At 40.4% G+C, this 26,768-nt stretch overlaps 1 protein-coding gene across 2 annotated transcripts; it reads left to right on the forward strand.

Annotated features, from left to right (window-relative positions):
* Positions 1 to 48: 48 nt before the first annotated feature.
* kctd17 (potassium channel tetramerization domain containing 17) lies at positions 49 to 26,606 on the forward strand. 2 transcript variants are annotated; one of them, XM_023292742.3, is made up of 7 exons: positions 49 to 512; positions 11,970 to 12,078; positions 14,823 to 14,914; positions 16,465 to 16,560; positions 17,998 to 18,123; positions 18,639 to 18,768; positions 22,007 to 26,606. In XM_023292742.3, exons 1-6 carry the CDS (start codon positions 162 to 164, stop codon positions 18,726 to 18,728), a joined length of 864 nt encoding a protein of 287 aa, XP_023148510.2. In that variant the 5' UTR covers positions 49 to 161; the 3' UTR covers positions 18,729 to 18,768; positions 22,007 to 26,606. The 2 variants fall into 2 exon arrangements, with proteins under 2 accessions (XP_023148510.2, XP_023148507.2); XM_023292739.3 differs by having other exon boundaries at positions 67 to 512; positions 16,462 to 16,608.
* Positions 26,607 to 26,768: the final 162 nt, after the last annotated feature.

The raw sequence follows: 26,768 nt of genomic DNA on the forward strand, positions 1-26,768 counted from the left end.
TACTTCCCGGATCTACCATAACTAACTTCCGGTAACTTGACCCGGCTGGCCGGGTAGGGGGCGGAGCCTGCTCGGTCAGTACCGGACAGAAGCAGCGGAGGCAGCAGTCAGGGACGGTCGTCCTCGCTCTGCTTCACTTCGCGTCCAGCGGCTTTTTCCAAATGGCAACGACCGCGGACGACCAGCGGGAAACGGCGGACGTCGCTTCGTTGTCGACGCACCCCGGTCGTCACAACAGCAACAACAATAACAACAACAACAATAACAACAAAGACAGCGAGGCGGGGGACAGCGCGACCTCCGCCACGGCCACCGCTACCGAATCCAGCGGGACGGCGCCGCAGAGCATCGGTAACGGCTCGGTCATCAACCCCAACGGCGGGAACAACGGGAAGTGGGTCCGGCTGAACGTTGGCGGCACGGTGTTCCTCACGACGCGGCAGACCCTCCTCAAGGAGCAAACTTCGTTCCTGTACCGGCTGTGCCAGCAGCAGGACCTGCACTCAGACACGGTGAGTCCGGTCAGGACACTTGAACCCCGGTGAACGGTGCCTCACAGCAGGCGGAGAGGAACTTAGTTTCAGCGGCTGTCTGGTGCCGAGTAGCCTAATAAGCTAACAGTGACCTCCGACTCCACCGTTTGGTTAGAGTCATGTAGCCATTTAAACTTTTGTTATCACATTTGTTATCTAGTTTATGTCTCAGTTAGCTAGCATTTAATATTTCTGGTACTAGCCTGTGAAATCCTGACTCTGTCTTAGTTTAAATCATAGACTGTATAATGAATTATACAGTCTATGGTTTATATAAGGGGAAAACCTGGAGAATAGCATTTTACAGCATTCCTCCAGTGACTCATCGCTGCTCTTTATACTGAGTTCACGTTGATAACCAAAAATATGTGTGTGTTAATCACTCCTTGATAACACTGTTACTATTACTTGACAGGTGGTTAAAGTTTGTCTTGATATACATTTGTGACATACATGGTCTGATTTTCTCAAACAGGCACTGCTTTGGTATGAAAGGTTTATGTTCTTAATCCTGGTTAAAATATGTCTTGGCATAAAGGAAAGCCCATTTTTGGTGATAGAGGATTGGTCCTGTGTATCCAGTAGAGACTGAAAGGTAAAATTGCAATTTCTAAGCTGTGCACTGTGATGTTTTTATCTCTTATCACAAAAGCCTTCAACAACGAACTACTAATTTTCTCTAAAACCTATTACTCCAATTCTGTTGTGCCCCGGAAATGCACGCCTGCAGCTCCATGCAGCTGTCTAATGACCGGCTGGTAAATGTGCAGTGTGAAGCTGTCTCACTCTCTGCTTTTCTTCTGTGTGTGTGTGTGTGTGTGAGAGTGTGTGAGTGTGTGTGTGAGTGTGTCTTTGCATCATTTTGTGGTGTGAATGTAGCTTGGGTCAGATGGATGAACACGTGCCTCCTCTTCTGCAGGGAGCCACACAGTCAGTAGCTGTACAGCTGGCATCGTATGGGGAGAGAGAGAAATGTATTATGCGTCTCCCAGTCACATGTAGACTGAACACACTGTAAAGGCTGGAAAGACTCATAAATGATGCAGATTTCTATTATGCTGCGGGCTTTGATATGCACGTGTGTGACAGAGAGAGAAGGGTTTCGGTCTTTCTCACAGCATGACTGCAAGTTGACATTTTGTTTCTATCTGGCAAAAATCCCTCCAGAATGTCAGCTCTTTCAGCTGTAAGGAAAATAAGACATAGGAGGGCATAATATTGATAAAGTGTCACACGTATGCAATATTATACTACCGTAGCTGTATTGATTTGGCCATAGTACAGTATCCCTTTGGTTGGTAGCACAGCAGAGAGCTGACAGGAAGTAAGGTGGGGGCTGACATTTAATAAAGGCCCCTGACCGAACACAAACCGGTGATGGCACAGTTACACGGTGAACGTCTTAATCACATATGCCAGCAGGACACGACAGAATTATTCATTAATTCGCTATTTAAATCCACTCCTGAAACCACTGTTCAGTTAATCAATTGAGAGAAAGTGCCTGTGTCAGTATTAACTGGTTTTCTTATTCTTATTGACAGTAAATGGAATATATTTGGGTTTTTTGGACCGCTTCTTGAGTAAAACAACACATTTTAAAATTAACTCTGGGAACCTGAGAAGTTTCGGTTTTACTGTTGGCTGACATTTTGTGGGCTGAAGAATTATTAATGAATTAAACCAAAGATGAATTACTTTTACTTACAGCCCTAGTAAAGTAATTTGAAAATCATTTAATGGCGTATTTGTGGATAATGTAGTCAAACAGCAATGTCTTTGGTTTTGGTTTTGGCTTGTCCAGTAAAGTAATACCAGACAATTTACAATAATTTGTCACGTCATATAAAAATACATGAATGCTGTCAGAGCTGCACTGCTCTGGCAAATTCATACAGTGTTATACACTCAAACCTTAATCAGCTTTGTGTGTAGCTTCATCACCGTGTGTTTTTGATTATGGATGGGACAAATTATCGATACAGCAATATATCGTATCACATCCTCTTGAGATACTTTATCGATACACTGGCGCCAAGTATCAATATTTTTATTAAAATACAGACACTAAATAGATTCCCATGACCACTTTGATTTTGTGGAGTCCCTGCTTCATGAGTACTTGTGGTGGTGCTTATGAAACGAATGAGATTAAGGTGAATGGAAGCTAATTAGCCTGCAGTGTAGAAGAGGAAACTTGCGGGGAAATGACAGACAACAAAGGAAAGCACATCTCAGAGCTAATCAATTAAATTGGCACATTATTAAAATTGAACACTACTGATAATACCTGTACAATACATGCATAATTCCTGCTTTTTTCCCTTTTTTTAGTTACACAGATATTGTGATCTATTGCAGACGTAATGTATCGAATTGCAGTTTTTTGTTGTATTGCTTTTTTTGTTTTACATTTTTAGGTATTGTTTCAACATTTATTCTTCTGTGTTCGTTGGCTGTTACTGGTGATATGTAGCCAATCAGACTGTGCAGTGGGAAGGCTATTGCTCAACACCACGCATTGGTAACTACAGGTTTTAATTGAATTTATTTTATCGGAAACAAACACAAACAATTGGGAAAATGCTGAATATTTAATCCATTAATGGCACATTCCTATCCTATGTGACACTGTCGATATCGTGGGCAGCATATTGTGATCGTATCAAATCGTGATGTACTTTGTGATTCCCACCTCCACTTTAGATGTTGAGGAACAGCGGATTTCAGGTTTCCAGGTTTGCAGAAATGTTTCAGCCTCAGCAGAAGAGTAGGTTTTCCATCAGCTGAACTTAGAAATCCAGGGGCAGCCACCAAAATTGGAGTTAAGAGGTTTTTGCTGTGCGGCACTGATGACTGTTCCCCTGCTGCGCCGCTAGGCACTGTGGAAAGAATATTCCCGTGTGACCTTCAGCCGCGACCTAACAGGAGCTCCCTCTGCACTGCCTGAAGACACACAGCCACACACCCAGTCTCTCTCTGCCTCATACAAACACACACCTTCCTTCATTCTTGTCTTTTTTTTTTTCTACCCTTCATATTACATTCCTGTCCTCTCCTCAGCCTCACTCTCAGCAACTGGCTCACTCTGAATGAACATTTATGTTTTATTCAATTATTTTTTTAATTGCTACCTTTTATTTGTGTTTTTTTTTATCGCATACCTGCATCTCAAGACACACAGACAGAGACTGAGCAGTTTTGTTTTTCTAGTTCCATCACACTGCTGTCATCTTAAAAACAGGAACTGAGCTGTAGGCGAGGCTCTGAATCCTCCGTGAGTTGTGGCTTATGAGCAAGATGGTCGCGTAGCTGTCTGAGTCAGTATTTAGTGTTTATACAACAAAACATGGTGCACTATAGATAGACCTACCAGAGAGACACATGTTTCAGGTTATTATAAGGGCTTTGCCAATTGATCCTAGTATCATCTGTTGTTGTAGCTGCCGTTGTTCCTGTGTAATGTGTGCTTGTGCGTACTTGTGTCATTATGTAAGTTGTTAATGCTCCCACGCCACCGGTACAAGAACAAATTTCTGAGTGTTCAACCGGAGGAAGAATTAAACTGGTCCCTCAAAGATTAGAGACTGAAATCCAGTAACCCCCCCCCATCAAAAAAGACACTTTGGTTAGATAGTCAGCATGCTGCTAGCTATTTCTCTTGTAAGTCACAAGAATAAATACACTAGAAATGACAAAATCTATTCACTCTCTGAAATCTCGTGATGAATTGTTTCTTTCAATCAGTAATATTGACTGATCATAACAGCTGTGAGTGCACACAAGCATAAAAGATACAACAGATTGAGCGCATGGTTGGCCTCTTTTATGAATTTTCTAAAAAGTCAACACACATGCAACTTCGGTTGTCTTCTTGAAAGAAATATTTAACAGCAAGTAGAGTTGAATCCTTTTATCTTGTCAAACTTGTGTTAGTACGTGAAGGTTTATATTAGAGGCCAACAAATACACACTGCTCGCTGAATTTGGTCCATATTGTACCATCAGCTGACTGCAAACATGACACCTCTTAAGATAATAGATGCACAGAGTTTTCCTCAGTGATGGGACATTTAACCTGGATTAAAAATAAACTTCACTAAGATCAGATTGGATGAAATCCACTCTTTTAAAAGAACTATTGTTACTTTTGTGAAGGCTGTCATTACTAACTAAATGGATCATGAGAGCAGATGTGTCAGGATCTGGATGGCTTACCACCTCTGCTTAACATTCTCCTGAAGGAACCCTTTTATTGACAACTTGCATTGTTCCTAGTGCAGTTAGCGAAGCAATCAGTTGATGATGCCGGGGAATCCTGTTCCAAAAGTATAACAAAAAAAAAACACTATTTGAAACAGTGCAATAAGTAAATCACAAAGGATGCAATTTAGGATATTTTACACACTGCATCTAACCCAGGGTTTAAACTGTTCGTGTCAGTGATTTTACAAATTCATGCTGTCCTCTTGTCCTTTTGTGACAGTCATGCTTTCTGTTACATTCCATCGCATGTCTAAAATCTATCACGCAGTGAATATTGGGCTGAAGCACAACTTTAAAAAATTTAATTGTGAATCAAATCGCAATGTCTGTCAGAAAAATTACTCTCAAGTATTTTCCCCAAATCCTTCAGCCTTTGTATGAAGTGCACATTGAAGTGTCTTTGAAGGGGCTCATTGTGTCAGCATACTGTAATACCCAGCAGACACCAGGCTGAAGCCTCTGCACGTGTTGTTTAGTACACAGAGCATTGTGGAGCAGATTCACACAGTTCGCTGCAGTTCAACCTGTGTATTTTCTCCTTCCACTCAGGAGAGAAGCTGATTTTATCTGTGCTGGAGTCCCCCTTTAATTCGCTGGTGTTAGCGTGTCTCTGCTCAGGGGTTCTTGGCTGTTTCTAAACCCCCACCCAGACACAGACAGTCTGTGTGTGACTGTTTTAATGAGATTACTGGCACCTCGGCTGCCCTGCCCCCTTACCGAACCAAACCCAAAGCCTCTCTTCTGCTAATATAACCCAAACTGACCTCACACCATTGGAAGCCAGTTACAATGTGTAGGTAAAGATTCATTTTTTGATGCCTGGATGATGTTAGCCAAAGAGATGCAATAGGGCAGCAGATTTCTGCCTTTAACCACATATTTGTACTACAACTGATGTGTAATGATTCATATTAAATAGCATGAGGGTTGTGCAGGTGTGTTTTTAATGACCTGATGATGTCATTCAAGTTGCATGTACAAACTTTATTTCGTTTAATTTTTTTTTTTTTACAAATCTCTTTAGGACTCGTCCCATCTTACAGTGCCAGCATGGATTCCACCACATGTTTGGACTCGCTTTATCACCTTATTTGTGCTGTGAAATGTTGAATATGAAGTGCTGGCAGGGAGCCGTAATCTTGAATAAATGCTAGAGCCAAGGTTTTTATGATATTTTAGAGTTGTGTGAACTTGTCGCTTTGTTACCATCAGCACTGAAAAATGTGAATTTGGTTCAAACAATGAGGGCTTGTTTGGTGTTTAACTTGATCCAGGATGGAAGTTTTATCACTGCATTTCTTAATAATTTCCTGAATTGCTTTGTTCAAAATTACTACCATAATTAAATCAGTACAGAAGGGCACACATTTGATTGGAACTAATAAGAAAAATCCACTATATGCACACAAAGATATGGATTCTGTTCTGAAAGGGTTTGCAAGGAAAAAAATATTTAATTAGGTCTCCAGAAGTAGTCTTTTGAACGCACAAAGCTGTCTGGTTCACAGAGAGTGGAAGAGTGGAAGCACACAGTTTTGAATGTTTTCATCAGTGTGGCGCTGCTTTGATGCCTCCTACATCAAAAATGTCACCAGCACTGAGAAGTCATCGGTTCAGCCAGACCATCTGTGATCCCACAAATGATAAATTAGGCAGACCTCTAATTAGAAATCACACTCCTGTAGAGTTTTCTCACAGCTCCTGCCCCCGTTTAGATCAGAATTACATGCACAGGCCAAATATGAACGTGTTAAGTCACATTTTCACTGAGCAATATATAATTCCAACGTGCATGTCACAATGTATACGTATGTAATAGCTAAAATGCATTTACTCCAATGTGCAAAGTGAAATTGAAATCACGATGGGACTCTGAACAATATAAACCTACATTATAGCATTTCTGATTAATATGTTAATGACCTCAGTTTTGAAGACAACGTATGTTGTAATGGGCTACAAGTTCCTACCTTTGAAAAACTTGAAAACGCTTCAGAGTTTTTAAACATTTGTCTAAATCCTTGACAAAATTAATAAAATACCAGCATGGGCCCATTTTTCCAAGGTTGCTACATCCTCCCACAACCGCACAAACACTGGCTGCACCTTAATGGATGAACAGTTAGTGTAAAGAGTTTAGCGGGGCAGCGAGTCACTCCCCTGATTAGCATAATTTGGTGCAGACCTCAACTTTTATGCAAAACAGAGGCAGCAAACGTGACGACTTGTCTCTCAAAACGCATGCTGCTATTCCCAGAAAGCAGTGCACGGCTGCTCACATAGACAATGAATGGAAGGTGTGAAAACGATGAATCGTGTGGACATGTACCATAAGACAAGCCTAGACTGACTGAGTGTTGATTGATTGAGACTGACTGGCAGGTGTCATGTTGAATCAACCAGAAAAGTGGAACATCTGCACTGGTTCCTCTGAAATCTGAGTAGTAAATGTTTTGCATTGAAAATGGCATTTTGCAAATTTCAGGATCAGTCAGCTCCATTGTTGGCACATGCTCTAGCAAGCAGCAGAGTGTGGGCAGGCAGGCAGGTGTGTGTGCATATTTGGAGACGTGACGGGGCTTTTGTTTTGCCATTGGTGATAGCCCATGGGATGCATTCACCTCTACAGGGAAATGTTGTGGAGCTGATTTCCCTGAACAAATGCTCTGTAAGCCACCAACTCACCAGCTAGTGCCCCTGCCCTTTCAACATTTGAAAATGTTATCTTGTTAGCACACTGCAGCTACAGACTGAATCCAAAAAAAAAATGGCCAAATACCTCTGAAGCTCTGAAGTACCCTCAAGTGGGAACATCTTTCCTGGCTGCTTTGTGACGAATGTTGTAGCCTTACTGGTGTTTGATTTTTCACTTTGTAACAGCATCACGGGGTTGAAAACTGTTGACACAAGCGGATGTAGAATATTTACATCATGCAATGAAATTTGCATCAGTAACTTCCAGTTATGTATCGGAAACATTCCCAAATGCCCTTGTACTTTAGAGCTTTCTGAGCATATCAGATATTATTATTTAGCTTTATTCTGCCATCTGTAGTACAGAAAATACAAGAGCAAGAGAGGAGGATGATGAAAGCAAGCTCACAGACTCCATTCAACAGAGAATTTTGCAGTTGCATAAATGTTGATCTATCATATTTAAAAAACAATCATTGTACTTGAGCTGCAAATGGGTTTATCCAAATGGATGACTGCAAATTGTGTTTGTGAGAGAGAGAAAGTCAGACTGTGATATATTCAGAAAGCTTTTCCCCTCGTGTTGTCATGCCCACACTGTCAAGTCAAGTCACGTTGATGAGGCGTCCGTCTGTCCTCCACTGCAGCTCCACTCATTTAGGACGGTGTGTGCGCGCATGTGCCGCCTTCTACGCTCTGTGCTGCAGTCGCAGTCCTTTCACGCTCTAATCACAGTGATTTTTCAGTACAGAAACACACGCTGTGTTTATACACTCTACCTGTTGGTGTTCGTATCACATCCCTCGATCCTGCGTCTATCCTCTCTTTGTGTCACACACACAAATATGAAAGCCCCATGTGTCTTCATCTTCCATGTCTTGACAGTTTCCGTCTGTTTCTTTGTGCGTATTTGCAAGTCTGTCTAGCCTTTATGTCTGATTTTATTCAGTTTTTTGCCACACTATTTCTCCTAACATTTTTATATTTTGCCCTCCGATGATGTCCATGTCTCTCCCTGCCTGCCGTCTGCTTTTGCTGTTTGTCTTGTTCTCCTCTAATTCATTCCTTCCTATGCTGCATCGCCATCCTATAGACCATTGTGCAGTCGGAATTCATCTATTTGTGTTTGTAGCCATCCTTGTTCAATATATTAATTTCTTGTGTCACATTGGAAATAGCTCAGCAGAAGATTTGCTGGATTTGAAGAGGTGAGTGTCAGGGACAGAGTAATTTTCCCCATGAAAATTGGGAAGGAGGGACACCATCTGTCATTCAAAAATCTGTCTTTGCTGCTTGCGGAACATTCCTCTTCTCCTGAAAATGTTTTTTTTTTTTGGAATTACTTCTGTTGCCACCGTCTGTCACACTAAAGATAAGGGGTTAGTTTAATAACCCATTTTAGATGTGGATGTTGATGCTGTACTTGAATGGAGAACCTGTATTGTGGATTGGATCAGTTGCATATTATAACCAGTCAGCCCCTGCAAGATAGAATATACCAGCTAAATCCATTTTCTAAGTTTTTGAGTGTTCCTTATAAGTTCCTAGCTACTAGTTCTGTCAGACTTGTGTCTTTTTTAAATTAGGTAGCACCACGGTAGACTTGAATAATGTGCAAATTGTGTGCTGGCATTACAAGCTGCAGCACAACTTTCATGTTAACCCGTACTGCCTTTTATAGATAGGTGTGGCTTTGTTTTATAAAGCCCTCACGCTCTTGGCTGTTTTTAGAAATTTCCACCTGGAAAAACATCACTAAATTCAATGAATTGCAGCTCTACAACTGTAAGGCTGAAAAGAAGAACCTTGAGTTCTGTGGATAAGAAATTTTGAAACACAACATCTGATCGAAATGATAAATAAACATCTGTCTCAAAACAATGATTTACTGAACAAGCTCTTTAACCTGATCTAAAAATGCTCACCTGCAACTCTAAATTTAATGAAGCAGACGTGAGGCACAACAATGCTACATCCGTTTTAGCCATAGTCGTGTAAGACAGTCTCTTCAGTGAATGTGCCATGCCTGACAACCTTTAAACCTTTGGCAGATTTCATTTTAGTAACAGAAACCGTCTGGTCTCAGTGCAGGAACTTTCAGGGTAGAAGGGGATAATATATGAAAAAATACCTTTCAGAGTTTGTGGTATCCTTGTAGTGTAACATGGTTGGGAAACGGTTATGGATATTGTTTTTTTTTTTGTTTTTTTTTTTACAGTTTACATCATTCTGTTCTCTACATATTTCCACTTAAGCACTGTGGTACAGCCTCTCTAAGTTCAAACCCCAGTTAGTTAATACTTAACCTAAAGCTCAACAAGAGCTTGTGTCACTGCCTTCATCTCCATAAAATGGAAGACTGAGGTTGAAAATTCTTTAGAGGGAGGACCTCCTCAATACTCCAGTAACAGCACAGAGCCTGTTACCAGTGAGTACAAGAAACAGAGAGACAGTCACAACACTGAACCAGACTTCACTGCAAGCCAACTCCCCTTCTGCCTGATTTTATAACCTTTCAAAGCAGAAATGGCCCTTCCTCCTGGCTTCTCCTTGCAAACAAATTATCCAGGGCTGTGGATAAAAGAAGCCACTTCAGCAGGTCAATCCTCAGAGAAAAAGCGACAGACAAACTGAGCTGTAAGCTGACTATAAACCAGCTCGACTGCTTGCTGCCCAGGTACACAGCAATATATATTAAACTTGGAGCACTCAAATCACATGTAGGAGTTGACAAAATTGCAGTTTCTCAACAACAAACGGATTCGCAAACAACAACCTCAAAGTTGAAGTAAGCGCCTTAAATAGGTGAAAGCAACATTAAATTCAAAGCAGATTCATAACAAGTAGAGTCGACATTGTGAACACTTAGACAGTTAGACATTTGTCGTTCCACAGATTTCAGAATATTCAGTTTGAAATACAGTAATGAATACTGTACAGAAGTTCCAGCTTTATTGTGTCCAGGTTTACATCAATATAAAACTGTGTGGGAGATGCAGATCTTTCAACACATGCACCCAACTGGACCGGTAACGGCAAACACATTGGCAGTATTGACCTTTTACCGGTGTAGGAGTGCTTTTTTGTGTGTTTTGTCGTTGAGATGAGGTAATAATAAAATAATGGAATTTCATAAAAATTACAGTTATGTGAGCTGTATTATGCATGTGCAGGACGTGCTAATGAAAGGGCTAACATCCATCTGTGCAAGATGCTGCTAGAGGCCAAGATTGTATCTTGCTGCTTCAGTAAGCAGCTAAAAGAGTTAGCCACATGAATAGAGCGGGTTCCCTTTATCAAGCTGAACATCTTCTTCCAGCTCCTTGACTCTGTTTTATCTGTCTTGTCCGATACATATATGGAGGCCCAAAATAGTAATGTACATGCCAACAGCCAAATTCGGATATAAAATCAAAGCTATGCAAGGACACACTCTGGTGTCCCCAGTGTGCAAGCTGGAGATAATAGTTTAAAGTGTTAGAACTTCACCACCTAGAAATTATGTTATTTTAGGAATTTCCTACTATTCCTGTTCTTTTAAACATGTGGTTTCTGTGAAGCAGGGAAAGTTGTAAGTCTTGGAATTTACTACCCTGTGGGTCAGAGTTGGTTTTCAGAGTCAAAATTATAAATATAAATTTGCCTGTTTCGTTCATTTCTGCAGTATAACACACTTTAGCGTCAGTCTTTCTGCTTGCTCTCTCTGCTTCAGTCTGTACTGAAGTAACCCACATTTGTTATGGACACATCATCAGCCGATGCCAGTGATGTTCTTTAACTTCTTCTTTCATGCAATTTTCAACAGTTAGTCCTCTATATCCCTCTGCTTAAATCGCCTAAAAGGCATTTATATTTTTGTATGAATTTCTCCAGATGCAGATCTTTTGTGAATTTAGCTTCAAACAGCCATCACGAGGAAGGGCATGGGGAGGATGCGTGTATATATTGGAGGGGCAGTAATCATGACGTAACATCCAGGCAGCCTTGTCAGAAGTAGCCTGGAGGTGGGAGACGAGCAGGCTGTCGACACACGTGTGAGCACAGAAGTCCCCGTCATCTGCTCTGAGTGCCAGTAACCAGTGTCCTGTTCATCCCACTGCAAAAGACTTTTGTTACACAGAGCTCCGAAGAGGAATTTAAAAAACAGCGCAGAACTTTTTATAATCAACATTGGTGAAATTCTACGGGTAGCTGTTATCTTTTTGCACAAATATTTCAAAACAAAAACTGAACAACACACATGGAAGAAGCAATGCATTAAGTTAAACATCACCTCAAAAAGTAATCTTGAGCTGCATGTTACAGTACACACTGTTTTCCGTGGAATAACATTGTTCTTCTAGTTAATAAAAAAAAAGAACTCTCTGTGGTTCTTGTTTAAAACACAAGAAAACGTGTTAATGAAATACATGCAGTTGATGATGGTATAATGGACATTGTTCTTTCTGTCTGTCTCTGATTCCTCCTCTCTAACAGGATGAAACAGGAGCCTATGTGATCGACAGAGACCCCACCTACTTCGGCCCCATCCTTAACTACTTACGGCATGGCAAACTGGTCTACAACAAGGAGCTCGCTGAAGAAGGTCTTGCATACTTTGGCTTCAGTCTAATGGGTTCTGGGTGCATGAGTTTCATGTCCATGTGACCTGTTAAATACATCAGAAATATGAATTTATAGTATATAGTTTAAACTGTATACGAAGATCTTGTTAATGTTGCAACAACAGCGATTTCCTTCCAACTGTAGCTGTGAGTTTGTGGACTAGTAATCAAAGTAATTTTATTAAAATATTAATTTCTATTTGATGAAAAAACTAATTAAATAATAAACAATTAAACAATTAATTGATTTCTAATCAAGTTACAATTTGGAACCGTTCAATTGCTAAATTGCAAAGGCTTCTATTCAAGGTAAAGTCTGGCAGAGCACCTAACCGAGGCTTTAAACTGCCATGTCAATTGTGTTAACAAATTGATGCTGTCCTCCTAGTGTGACAGTCACGCTTTTACTGGTATTTCATGGGCCAATATTCCACCAAATGTTTTACATTTGTTACACAGTAAATACTTATCTGAAGCAGGACTTTACAAAATGGCATCATCAGAGCAATATCTGTCAGAAAAATTTGAACTAGATATTTTCCCCAGATCATTCAGCCCTAGCCCACATATTGAGTCTGCTGCTGTATATCACCACGGTTACTGTTTTCCAGTTGTCGGCTGTCTCTCCAGCAGTCACCATACTTTCATGGTCATCGTCCGGCTTGGCCAGATCAACTAGTTCTAACATACACTTTTGGTGCAGCTTAGAAACATCATCAGTGATGATTCCTGGGTTCACTGGGTGTTTCGGGTCTCACATCAGACACCCTCACCCAGTGTGCTTTATATCACCACAAGTAGGGACTAAGACCACCTAAAAAATAGGCTATAATGCTAAGAAGTAGTTGAAGTAGTAGTAGTCGAAAAAGTGAAACGAAACATCTACCATTTCAGTATATTCACTTTTACACACGTGGAAAAAATTGTTGGTACCCCTGGGTTAATGAAAGAAAAACCCACAATGGTCACAGAAGTAATTTGAATCTGACAAAAGTAATAATAAATAAAAATTCTATGAAAATTTACCAATGAAAATTAGACATTGCTTTTGAACCGTGGTTTAACAGAATTATTTTAAAAAATAAACTCATGAAACAGGCCTGGACAAAAATGATGATACCCTTAACTTAATATTTTGTTGTACAACCTTTTGAGGCAATCACTGCAATCAAACGATTTCTGTAACTGTCAGTGAGACTTCTGCACCTCTCAGCAGGTATTCTGGTCCACTCCTCATGAGCAGACTGCTCCAGTTGTCTCAGGTTTGAAGGGTTCCTTCTCCAGACGGCATGTTTCAGCTCCTTCCACAGATGTTCAATAGGATTTAGATCAGGGCTCATAGCAGGCCACTTCAGAATAGTCCAGTGTTTTCCTCTTAGCCATTCTTGGCTGTTTTTAGCTGTGTGTTTTGGGTCATTATTCTGTTGCAAGACTCATGACCTGCGACTGAGACCAAGCTTTCTGACACTGGGCAGCACATTTCTCTCTAGAATACCTTGATAGTCATGAGATTTCATTGTACCCTGCACAGATTCAAGACACCCTGTGTCAGATGCAGTAAAGCAGCCCCAGAACATAACAGAACCTCCTCCATGTTTCACAGTAGGGACAGTGTTCTTTTCTTCATATGCTTCATTTTTGCATCTGTGAACATAGAGCTGATGTGCCTTGCCAAAAAGTTCCAGTTTTGTTTCGTCTGTCCATAGGACATTCTCCCAGAAGCTTTGTGGCTTGTCAACATGCAGTTTGGCAAATTCCAGTCTGGCTTTTTTATGATTTGTTTTCAACAATGGTGTCCTCCTTGGTCGTCTCCCATGAAGTCCACTTTGGCTCAAACAACGACGGATGGTGCGATCTGACACTGATGTACTTTGACCTTGGAGTTCACCTTTAATGTCTTTAGAGGTTGTTCCAGGCTCTTTTGTTACCATTCGTATTCTCTCTCTTCCATTTGTCATCAATTTTCCTCCTGCAGCCATGTCCAGGGAGGTTGGCTACAGTCCAATGGATCTTAAATTTCTGAATAATATGTGCAACTGTAGTCACAGGAACATCAAGCTGCTTGGAGATGGTCTTATAGCCTTTACCTTTAACATGCTTGTCTGTAATTTTCTTTCTAATCTCCTGAGACAACTCTCTCCTTGGCTTCCTCTGGTCCATGTTTAGTGTGGTACACACCATGTCACCAAACAGCACAGTGACTACTTGTAACCCTATAAATAGGCTGACTGACTGATTACAAGTTTGTAGACACCTGTGATGCTAATTAAAGGACACACCTTGGTTGAACATGTCCCTATGGTCACATTATTTTCAGTCTTTCTAGGGGTACCATCATTTTTGTTCAGGCCTGTTTCATGAGTTTATTTTTTAAAATAATTCTGTTAAACCACGGTTCAAAAGCAATGTCTGATTTTCATTGGTTAATTTTCATAGAATTTTTATTTATTATTACTTTTGTCAGATTCCAATTATTTCTGTGACCATTGTAGGTTTTTCTTTCATTAACCGAGGGGTACCAACAATTTTGTCCATGTGTGTATGTCATGATATCATATGACTAATGTTTAAATACCGTCCAATTAATATGAACTTGTTTTGTAGCGTGCTGAAGGGACACTTGAGTTAATCGGGCATGAAGGGTACAGTGTGTTCACAATCACAGGTTCACAACCACTGCACTGAAGTGTCACACTGCAGCTTAGCTGTGTTTTTTCTTTCCTAGGCGTCCTGGAGGAGGCTGAGTTTTACAACATCACCCCACTGATCAAACTTATTAAGGAGAGGATCGTAGAGAGGGACTCCAAAGCCACACAGGTATGCACACAACCTTTCAAAGTGTTTTTGTGATAGGGCTGTATCAGTCAAACACGGATCTCCTCAGTCACTGCACTTCATTTTTTAACAGACTACCACATACCGTGTCTGTGAAATTAAAGATTTACAGCATAGCAATTGTAGAAATATTCTTAAACCATACTGTGCTAACAGGTACTGTGCTATATGTGGTAATACTATGTGGACCCAAAACGTACTGTACAGACAGGCACATGCACCGTTATTGTGTACTAAGATGGCTTTCAGTAATTTTCTCTTTAATGACCTCAGCTGTCTCTGTGCTCTAAAGAAATCACTGCTGGAGGATCAGGCCTCTCACTCCAGTCTTTTCTTTTCTCAGGATGGTTGCACTTTCTCTTATGTAATCCCTCTGCCTTCTCTATCATACACCCACTGTCCCTGTGTTCTACTGTACTTTACTAGAATCACTGCTAGTGTTTGCCTGGAGTTTAATGTGCTGCAAAAATATGAAAATAGAAGTGCAGGTTTTTTAGCTAGCATGTGACCATTTTATTTTTTTTGTCTTTAACTGCAGTCTACCATCTCAGCTTTCTAATTGTTCACTGAACAAATGGGATGTGGTCATAAAGTGTCTGGAATGTTGTTTTACGGATTCCTAATATGATTCCATAGGGAATGACTGCAACATATTAGATTTTTTTATTGTAGGTGGTTGTGTCGTTCATGTTATAATTGAGCATTTGTGGGGGCTTTTTTGTCTTTTTAGTCAGTCGTTTACATTTTTGGTTCCATTTTTTGTGAACAGCTGCATTTTCCTGGAGGTTGACTGCTTTGAGATAGCGAGTAGGTTGCAGATTCAGCTTGGGTGCCTTTAACAAATGCAAATAGTTTGGTTTGATTTTTGATTTTGGTCTGTCTTTGGTTTCAACAAATTACTAGTTGTTTGGAAGTTTTTATTGCAATTATAAAAGGAGTTGGTGTTCACCTCAAATATTTCTTATTTTCGCTTCACCTGTCTCTCCTTTTCTCCCAATTCACAGATTTGTGTTTCCTCAGAGATTCTTATCAAATGACTGCCCCCGTTGTAATGTTAGGCTACTGTGTGATACTCTAGTCAAGTTATAGGACTGTTTTACCTTCAGCAAATGATAAATTTGAAACTGTGATCAGCACTGTTTGCGTCATTGTTAACATGCAACTGGTGCTTGCTGTTGTAATTGTTGTCCTAACATTATCGGGTAAGCACAATTCCTGTTTATATGCTTTACTTACAAGATGGAGAATTGATCTCGATTGTAAGCATCTGTAGTGCAAAATATTGCAAGATATAGCATGTACTCTCCTCTACTCCTGTTAAAAAATATCAACAGCTGCAGTCACATAGAAGAAACACTTTTTTTTGTTTGTTTGTTTGCATACAATTGTATTAATTTCAGTCTGTCAGCATCAGTCATGTTAAAGTTCTAATTGCTACTACAAACTGTTTTCTATGTCTCTGACAAGGATTACACCTTCCTTTTTATCCACCACCTGTGCCCTCAGCATCTTCATCTGTCTTTCCCCAGCAGGTTCCCCCGAAGCATGTTTACCGGGTGTTGCAGTGTCAGGAGGAGGAGCTCACCCAGATGGTCTCCACGATGTCGGACGGCTGGAAGTTTGAGCAGGTCAGCGTGCGCGCCTGCAGAAAGCCCCGCACCGGACTGCTCTGGACTGTGGGTTGGACTCACGCTGCTGCTGACCCTTTAATCCCGATCCTTGGTCTGACCCCTTGGCCCCGACCTGAGCCCTGCTATGTGCACTCCCAGAATTACCCTTATATCAAAAAACTGGTTATGTCCATAATCTTGATTTTTTTGACATTAAGTAGCATTTTAATCTATTATAATAGCAGTCGGTGTAATCTTAAAGGTTGTATTTATGAATACCTAAAGAGGATGGACCTCTGCAGGCCAGAGAATCGGTTGCCTTCTATGGTACAGTATAAAAGACAAACACAATGGTAGGATCGATTGTGGGTTTGGCTAGAGATGATCACACAATCAATACAGCGTTTGTCCTGGTTAAAAATGAGTCATTTTCAAAACTGTATTTCAGAACCTTTCAAAGAATTTTAAGAATCCACAAAATGTTTATTAAATCCACTGCAAATGAAAGGATTTAGAAGGATGTAATGACACATATCATGTGTTCACAATGTGATTAGTCAGTTGTTGGTGGATACAGAAAGCAAGCAGCAGCAAAATAAAAATGCCATCTCTGCTTCCAGCTTTCTTTGCCATAGCTGATAAATAGAACATTTTACAATTTTGTCAACAAACAAGTAAATTGAGGACATAATCAAGGCCTCTGAGACATCACAAAAATAATTTTTCCACTACTTTTTAACATTGCACATTGATAAGAACAGCTGTGAGACGAGACATTTTAAGTGCCAATCTGTGGCAAATGACCAAAGTTTCAGAATTGGAGTCCACTATTTATTGTCACAGTATTGACAGTCTGTTAGGAAGAACTGACCCAATAACTGTGTTGGCAGGAAAGACATATTAATATATTGATTGTATTGATCTTCTGAGTCACTGTAATGTCAGTAATTGCTGGAAGTCTCTCAGTGCTAACATTATCTTTCAAGAAGGCCAGAGCTGCCGATTTGAGTCTGTAATTTATTTAATGACCTTCCAACTAAGCATAATGGAGTTAAATTGGTCAGCATATCCACACTGTAGCCTTAAAATCGCATTCTCAACCCTCCCTCCCTCTCCCACACCTCTGCTTTGGCACCTAACTCAATTGCATGCTGCACAGCTACAATTTGCGCTCATTGTCCAGCGAAAGCTGACCTGCAGTTGCTTTGCTGTCCCCACGAGTAAACAAGGCTGTTTGTTGAGTCCACTACTGTGTGCATAATAGAAAGCTGTCCGCTCTTTGCCCCCCACCCCAACCATGCATGAGCACAAAAATCTTTCCTTGCTTTAGAATGAGATTTCAGCTCTTTCAGCTACTTCCTGTTTTTTCTGCTTCCTGACACTCACTGTCTCTTTGTCTCTGTCCCTCTCTCCCTCTGCACATCTTTCTGGATCTGTGTCTCACTCTTTTTCTAGATGGTGAACATCGGCTCATCGTACAGCTATGGAACAGAGGACCAGGCTGAATTTCTCTGCGTCGTATCCAAGGAGCTTCACACGCCCGGATCTGGGCTCGGTACAGAACAGAGCCACAAGACAAAGGTGCATATCGATCATCTTGACAAACACACACACACACACAAATACATGTTCAAAGACACAATAGGATCATGCTGCTAAGATATGCATTTGTACGTAGCTCTTTCCTTGTTTTGTATGTGTGTGTTTCTGTTTTGTTGTGGTATGTGTAGAAGAGCAGAGAGGTGTCTCCTCTCATTGAAGTGGATACGAGTGTGCTTTGATCCTGTGCTCTCCACTGAAAGCTCCAAATGTCACTCGCCTCGAAATGTCATTCACAAATACGTTCACTCCATCGTTCACAAGCCTCTGCCTCTCTCTCCTGCTATTATCGATCATCCTCTTGTCTATCTCACTGTATCAGTTTGTTTTCTTGGTCTCTCACTTGGATATATTGATATATATCTGTCTCTGTATTTACCTCTCAACCTCTCACTGTCCACTCACTGACACTCATCAGCGTGTTCATTTTTGTTGTTTTTTGTCTTGTTTTTTCTTTTCTTTTGTGTTTTCCCCTCCTTCCTTCATGCTGAATGAAGCCGGCAGAGATGCAAGAGGAGGAAGCAGCGAAGGATGAGGAGGAGGAGGGAGGGAGAGATACCACACCGAATGAGTGGCTTAGAGAATGAGGGAGTCATGTTTCTTTGTTCCAAAGAGAGGCTGGAATGGGTGAGGAACTGTGCAAAAGATGTGCTAGTTGGTAGATCTAGTAGATTTTTAGTGTGCGTGTGTGCATGTGTGATGTCTACAGAAAAGCAGAGTGTTTCATGGCACGGCATCGAGTGTGATCTCCAAGCCAGCTGTCTGTTTCTGTGAGCCCAGTGCTAATAGAAATGAGTGTGTATTAAAAATAGGACAAATGCAAACAGCAGTGAAAATGCTAAGACATTACAGTGACATTTTTAGCAGTTCAGATGAAGCTTTGTGTTTAAGTTTCTCTAATCCGGGCTTTTGTTTTTATCTTGCAGGATCCTCAGATCTCTTGCTATATATATATATATATATATATATATATATATATATATATATATATATATATATATATATATATAAATAAAAAAAAAAACTATAGATCACTGAAACATACACGTGAATAAAAAGATATATTTTTCAGCATAAGAAACAAGGTATGTCTTACAAAGTTGCTGAGTGCTATTTTTAGTTGTTCACAATTGGAGAGATCATAGAGGGTAAATGTGGCTTAGAGACTCATGGGAAATGTTAAATGAAGTATCTTGAAAAAACGCATGTGTAAATGTGCCTGCATAAAAAGAAGCTTCAGCTTGTTATGTTAATTAGATTTATTAGGTTCAATTAAAGGATAATTCTGATATTTTTAAACCTCGGCCATATTCTCCCATATTTTGGGTGTATATCCTTAATAGGGACAAACATGTTTACCACAGGATTACACTGCATCAGCAACAGTAAATGTGCTTGTTTTTGCCACTGACAGACTCCGATTGTTATTATAAGTGTGCGACAGCAATATGGTTCAGATTCCTACAAAGACAGACGCGTGTCTAACATGTAACGGAAGTCTTGCTCTGAAATCTTGCAGGAGGTGAGCTGTTGCAGGAGGACAATAGTATAAACATGAGTGAATCCAGGAGGATGTACTATGACACAAGATTAATGAGTTAATGAGGTATGTTGAGTTTTCAGTGTTACGGAGATGGCTCTCTTTTAGCCTGCTGGATCAGCATGATAACACAGCTGCACGACCAACCTGCTCTGGACCAGGTTACGTTTAGAGCTGTGGATTTTAATTGGCCGTAAGAAATGTCTCATTTTTTCCAGTAAATTTCCTGATGATTCTCTTTAAGTGATACAGATTCTCAGCTGCAGGAATACATTCTCTCTGTAAACCTGTTAAGCTGTGCATCAGTAATCCCACTGAACAAAGCCATGCAGCTGCAGCAGGCAAACTGTACGAATCGCATTTCTGTGGGGATACAGAAAACACAGAGATATGCTTTTATGTTTTGTCCAGATTTGCTGCCAAGTAAATGCTGCTGGTAATGCAGCTAATAGAACAAAGATTAGGAAGTTAAGTAGTCTGTTGGTATTTAGTACAGACAATGTTAGATCAATGACTTAAATTTTACTCTGACTTCGCCAAAAACGAAAGTGGTTTCTATGCATCCATACATCCTTCATTATGTGACAGTGTCAGACCCAGATGCACTTTTTAAGTATGATATCTAACGTTTACCAGCTCTAACGTTCAGCTGTCGCTTTAGACATAAGCTGCTGCATTGAGAGTCACTGAGTGGTAAACTAAATATTACACCATTAACAGTTTTCTACCAGAATTCCTCTCTTGTACTTTGTACTGTAAAAAGATTTTATATTCTTCATAGCTCTTCATGACAACAGCATGTTCTTTCTGACTGAAGTAGGTGATACATAATCAGTGCAATTGTATGGAAGAAGAGTCACAAGACGTGTTTATGTAAACGCACAGAGCCCTAAGAAGAAGAGTGTGGTTAACAAAGAAGTTGGATGCCAATTGTCTTGACTCTCATTATCTCTGATTGGTGTTTTAGGTTTTGTTGTACCAGCTTTCACAAAAATAGCCTCGCTATGGTCAAACTTGTGTCAAAGTACATCAGTCAGGTAAAAGTTACATTACGTTACAGAGTAATGTAATGAAACTGTAGCTTACTGTTCTTTAAAAGATTAAAAAAAACAGATACACTGAAGCTGTATGAGTGCTTCAAAAGGATAAAAACACTTTTGTCCGCACACTGCACCTTGTAGAGACAATCATGCAGTGACCATTTTGACTCCAATGATTGCTGTTACACAAATAGGAGAAGAAATCCAACACCAATGTACTTTTTCCTAAAGTGAAATGCTGTTCCAATGCGGAGGGCTGCTGCAGACAGTGGAGAGTGGAGGTTATGTTCACTGGTACCGTTACACACTAATGCACAGCAGGATAACAGCAAGAATAATCACTTAATAACCCGGCAGTATTTACAAATGCACTGTTGGATTGCATTGCAGAGATTTTGTGGCAAACTTCAAAAAGAAATTCTCAGGCAGCAGAATACATAGTAACCCCTTAATATAGAGCATAGGAAATGAAAAACATAATATGAAACTGAAAATTTACAAATCTTTGGTCATGATACTGCCTATTAAAGGTCTCTGACCTCAAACATTCACCAGCATCTTTCCCTCAGTAGGCATCACAAAGGCCAGCATCTGTTAGAAGTAGCTACTTTTTGACTGGAAGTAAAACACGTTAGGAGGCTGGATCCAAAATTTCCTGTGGTTAAATACAGTCAGAAAAAAAAGCTTCATCTCACTGCTGAAAATTCGTTCTCTGTAAATCAAACTTTTGATGTGTGCTATGGATTTTGCTAATTTGCCAGCGACTGAAAGTGTCGCTTTGCTGTGCTGCTTGTCGTAATGATCTGCACCAGCTGTGCACATGCTCAGTGTGGTCCAACGGTGACCTGACACGCCCTTACAGGTATTGATCGAGCGTTACATCTCTATGGGCTCTCATTACCGATGCCGTGACATGGAATATCCCTGACCTTTCAGTGCAGCAGCAGTGTTGGATGTCCTTCCCAGTCTGTGTACAGTGTCAATGTAAAATCACACAGTATTAAGCACCACATAAGCAACATTTAAATATCAAAAAATGAGTACATGTCAGAGGCGCACACACTTATAAAGACATATGATAAGTGGTCAAGATGGCTGTGTATGTCTTGTTGGTGTTCCCAGTCATTATGCATGTCAGGTAAACCATTTACTGTCATTCTCTCAACATGTTCACCATCATCACCATCATCACAGCCAAACCATAGCTTAGGTCATATCAAATGATTGTAGATTATAGTGCAGTAGATCTGTAAACCATAATGTGTGTTTCTCTCTCATTTTTCAGCTTTTCCAGATCCACGGGTCCCGGATGTAGAAATGGCAAGAATTTATTTTTTCTAGGCTTGCGACATTCTGTACATGGTGTATCTGTGTGTCGCGTCAATGAACCGCATCAGAATTTGTAGCATTGTAACCACGTCATTGACAAAATGCCAGTTAGCATCACCAAACGACCAAAAACACCTAAATATCAGTCAGTCGCAGCAATATCATCAAAAATATGTCAGTGAAACTAACGTTACACTGCTTGCACAGTTATTAGGAAGACTGTATTCTTCTGGGTTCATTTTACTGTTGAATGTTTTGAGTCAATCTGAACCTGAAAACTTGGAACATTTCACAGAAGACAATTGAATTTTGCCTTTCTCGGGGGATTATACAGTATAATATAGTGTGCACAATTATTAGACAGAAAAACCCACTTTTTCCCAACTCACTTGTTATAGATTTTTAGAGTAAGTGGAACACAAATGAAGACTAAATAATACTCAGTGACCAAAACAGCCTTTTTTTTCCTGCCATGAGCTAAAGGCTCAGTTTCCTCATCTGTTCACTATCAACTTTTACTAAAGCAGCAACCACAGCCTCTCCAGGTCAAATGTCTTCCTCCACTGTAAATTTCACGCTTGAGAAGTGGCCACCTGGCCCCAGTTCATTATTCAGACGTGTTTGAGGAGAGCAGTACGTGGAGGCTTGTTGTTGAAGTGTTGTCCTGCGTAAACATCATCTTAAATGCTGCAGATGTCTTCCTGAATCACTACTAGACACTAAAAACAGGTTTGGGAGTCCACTTTCAGTCCATTTTCAACTCACAAACGTCCCACCAGCTCATCCTTAATGAGAGTAGCTTATGCTGCGCCAGTAGCCCTCCTCCACCTTACAGATGCCTGAGTTGAGCGGTGCCATTAGTGATGCAGCCACAGGTCATCTATCTGAGCCGTCACTCATTACATCTGTCCGTAAGTCCTTTGACATGTCTGATCTGTCAGGTTTTTCTTGGAATCATGTCTCCTCAACTTGTGAATCCTATTCAGTGGAGTCATGTTCTAGCCTTCATGTCCTCAGCCCAGGCACTGGAGAATAAAGGCCACCAGGTAGTTTTCATATTTCTCAAGTCTCCATGTGTTCTTTACAAATATTCACAACAAAATGTTTCAATGATCGGTGGTCACGCCTCAATAGAAGAGTTTTGTATCAGTCAGAATAGGGATTACACTTTTTGTTTGTGTCAGTTAAAGGATTTTTTAGTCCATTTTACCCAAGTTAATAAAGCTGCCTAATAATTATGCACACTTTAATATAAGATGTTAATCACCTCAGGCCAACCTCAACACATATTACCTGAAAAGGATTAAATCCAACAATCACTCAAGTTTATTTGGTTTTGAGATGGAAAATGTGCTTAGAAATAATGACAAATGCAAAATACTTACTTGCCTGATATCTGTGCATGCAGTGTTTTAGTAGGAATAGTCATGTGTTGGTGTGTGCAAACGTTATATTTGCCAAGGTTGGTAGTGGAGCTTAGTAAATCATGACCAAAGATCCATATTGAAGCTGACTGAACCAAGGTGCTGAAACATAACATGGCAGAAAACATTCAAATCTGCCAAAAGCGACCTGACCTTGTGGTGGTTCCCCAGTGAGGAGCTGTCGCCGTGTCTCTATGATCTGACAGATGGTGTGGAAGGATCGTGTTGCATCTGCGTTGTGCAGCATTTGGGTCATTACATTTCCTAATGTGGCATTAATCAGTTAACTCCTGTCATCCTGGTGATGGATGAAACTGTTCCCCAAACCTTAGACCATTCACCTGCTGTTTAATCTTTTATTTTGCACTTGCAACGGAAGCTAGCTCTTGAAAAACAACCACAGTGATCCAACCAGCTGTTTACAGCAAATAATTCAAATATCTGTCAGTGTGAACGAGGGTCATTGTTGGTTTGAGCGAAGGCTGGAACAGATCTGGTGTTTAGAAATGTGTTAAACCACTAAGTCAAGCCTTAAGTAGAGACGGCTTCACATGTGAGTCAGTGCAGTTCCGGTTCTGAGTTACACTGTGTGTCTTGAGCTCGGTGTACTTGCTTTGGGGTTGAATTACTTCTTGCTCCCAGTGATTTGACTCCATTGTATTAAGATCTCATTGTCACTGAAGCAGGCAGCACATGAACCACAATGACAGAGATGCACAATGCTCTACATTTCCTCCCTCACTGAAACCCTGCTGTTCGCTGATACTCACCTGCATCACCTTGTGTCGGTGCTCCCTCAGCAGCAGCAGCAGCGTCCTCTCAGTCTGTCTCCATGGCTGGGGTCCAGAGCCTGCTTTGGCCTCAGCTGACAGAGACGGTGGTGTAAAACAGGAAAGGCTTAAAAAGGAGTCACCAAGGAGGAGGGGGAAGGAGGACGAAGGGAGATCAAAAGGAGAGAGCAGGAGAGTCTGGAGTATTTGCGTTTGGTAACAGCGTTTTTTCACAGCGTCCCCTATCTCTGTTTTTGTTAAAACACAGAACAGCTCCCACTATAAACTCACAGTAGACAGGATTGCCGCAGTGCAGGTGTGTGACTGAAAAAATTTAACAAGCACTGAGCCGGATAACAACCTCTGTTGGTAACGTGTAAGAATTGCACCACAGATCAAATTTTGAATCCCTGCACAAGCATGTGCCACATTAAATGACATTTGTTAATATAAGGCTTAATTTCTAGATGTCACTCAGCAAATACACATCTCACAAGGTTTTGAAAGCACATTTAAGCATGTGGTAAAACTCTGGAGGTGTATTTGTTGAATGCTGGAGAATAGTCAACTATCATGTTGTAGCTTATTGGGAAAAGAAAATACTTTGTAGAACGGACACTAACATGGAAATAGGGTTTGTCTTTGGCTCTGTTTTCAGTCCTTTCTTGGAGGCATAAAAGACGACAGCAGCAGAGTGAATAGTGAGTGAATAGTGAGTAAATAGTGCAGTCATTGGGGTCTGTTACAGCTGCAGATTGATCAACATTTGGTAGGAAACATTCATTTTAGATTATTTGTGTTTGAAGCTAACCTGCACTAAGCCTAGAAACTACAGTTGTTTGACTCTGCCCGCTGAGGTTAACACAACCCTGAGAGATTATTTCTTCCTCTGAGACGACTGTCAGCAGCTTCTGTCTGACCTCCTGCTGTTTAGCTCCTGACTTACCAGTGAGGAAGCACAGATACACTCGGGCCGTTTCATACAAGCAGCTGGGTTCATAATTTCAGACAATCGAATATTACGATCATGGTTGGCGACTTTTTTTTTTACTTTTTGATAATTAAATCTGAAAAAAGGCTACAAATACAATATTGTGTGTATGTGTGTGTCTAGTATAGTTTCCCGTCCAGTTATAGCATTGAATAGAAACATTCGTATTAGCAGTAAATGTTAGAGCAGTTAAACTAGAGTTACTCAACATGCATATGATAATCAGAACAGCGATATTAGCAGAAAGACTGAAAGAGACGCATTTACTGTTCTGTTCCTTTATTCGTGGCTCTTCTAACTCGGATTATTCAGTGCCTTGAGTTCAAGCAGCAAAACCGACGCGTCAAAAAGACCAACGTGTCAAAAAACGATCATAGGTGGTTGTTATTACATGCATTTTTAAAACAGATGTTTTAGTATTTTAGTCAAAGAATGGATAGTTTACAATTGAGAGTTTCTTCCAGTGCATTTGCTCTGAGAAGGTGTTTGAGTAGATATAAAGAGAGTAAATGTACACAACAAGCAGCTCGCATGTAGAAGGTGAAGCTGTTTCCTGTTTGTGGAAGGTTTATGCTTTTTTGTATAAAATTGAACACATTTTTAAAGCGTTTTTTCTAAGTTCTGTCGTCTAATTTATTCTCTGTCTATGCCTGTTGTGCTGTAAGAATTTGTTCTGGGGTTTTGTTTTGTCTTTTTTTTAGTTGGGGAGGGTGGATTTTGCTTTTTTCTACTTGAACACTAGCTTTTATGTTTGATTAGCCTGAAATTTTAAACAGTCTATATAAATATAAACACCAGCTTTACCAATTTTGCTAGTTTTTAGTCATCATTCCCAAACTGTAAATGCTACAGGCGTTGCCCTGAGAATACAGTTTAGTGTTTTCCTCTGAAATATGTAAACCTCCATCTGCATGTCCAAGTTGTTTGGTTTGCTGGATCCACACTTATTTTTAAAATTTGTACACTATTTGTTGAATGGTTTCTGCTGTACGATGGAGTGTTTTCACATAGTATTTGATGTGTAAAAGTCTCCGTAGCAGTGCTCTCTCATTATTCTGTGCAAAAAAAACAAACGTCTGTCAGACAAATATGATAGGAAATATTTCTCTCTGATGCTGGAGTTTCTCTCATCTGCTGTTCATCGAGCCTCAGTGTACTCTGTAAACACACAACAAAACAATATGACACATTGAATTGTAACGCCTCAGACGAACCTGTACAGGTTTCAACAAACGCTGTGTGTATTTCATCAGGGCCTGAGCAACATACAACATCTTCAACAAAGTGACAGGGAGTTAATTCTCTTTTTTAATTTACTGTAAATGAATGTCACCGTTGTCAACAAAAATAAAACTTTGTCCTTTGTTTTAAGAGCTTTTAAAATGTTGTGTTTTTGACCAGAGCACGATGAGCCCACGTTTCACTGTACGCTGGTATTTAGTGCTGGCTATAATAACAAAGACAGCGCAGCTCTTTCCTCCCTGGACCTGCTATATTTAACCTCCGCTGGTTCACATGAGGGTCATATAGAGC

The sequence above is a fragment of the Amphiprion ocellaris genome, chromosome 18 (assembly GCF_022539595.1).
Source record: "Amphiprion ocellaris isolate individual 3 ecotype Okinawa chromosome 18, ASM2253959v1, whole genome shotgun sequence".
Classification (NCBI taxonomy): domain Eukaryota; kingdom Metazoa; phylum Chordata; class Actinopteri; family Pomacentridae; genus Amphiprion; species Amphiprion ocellaris.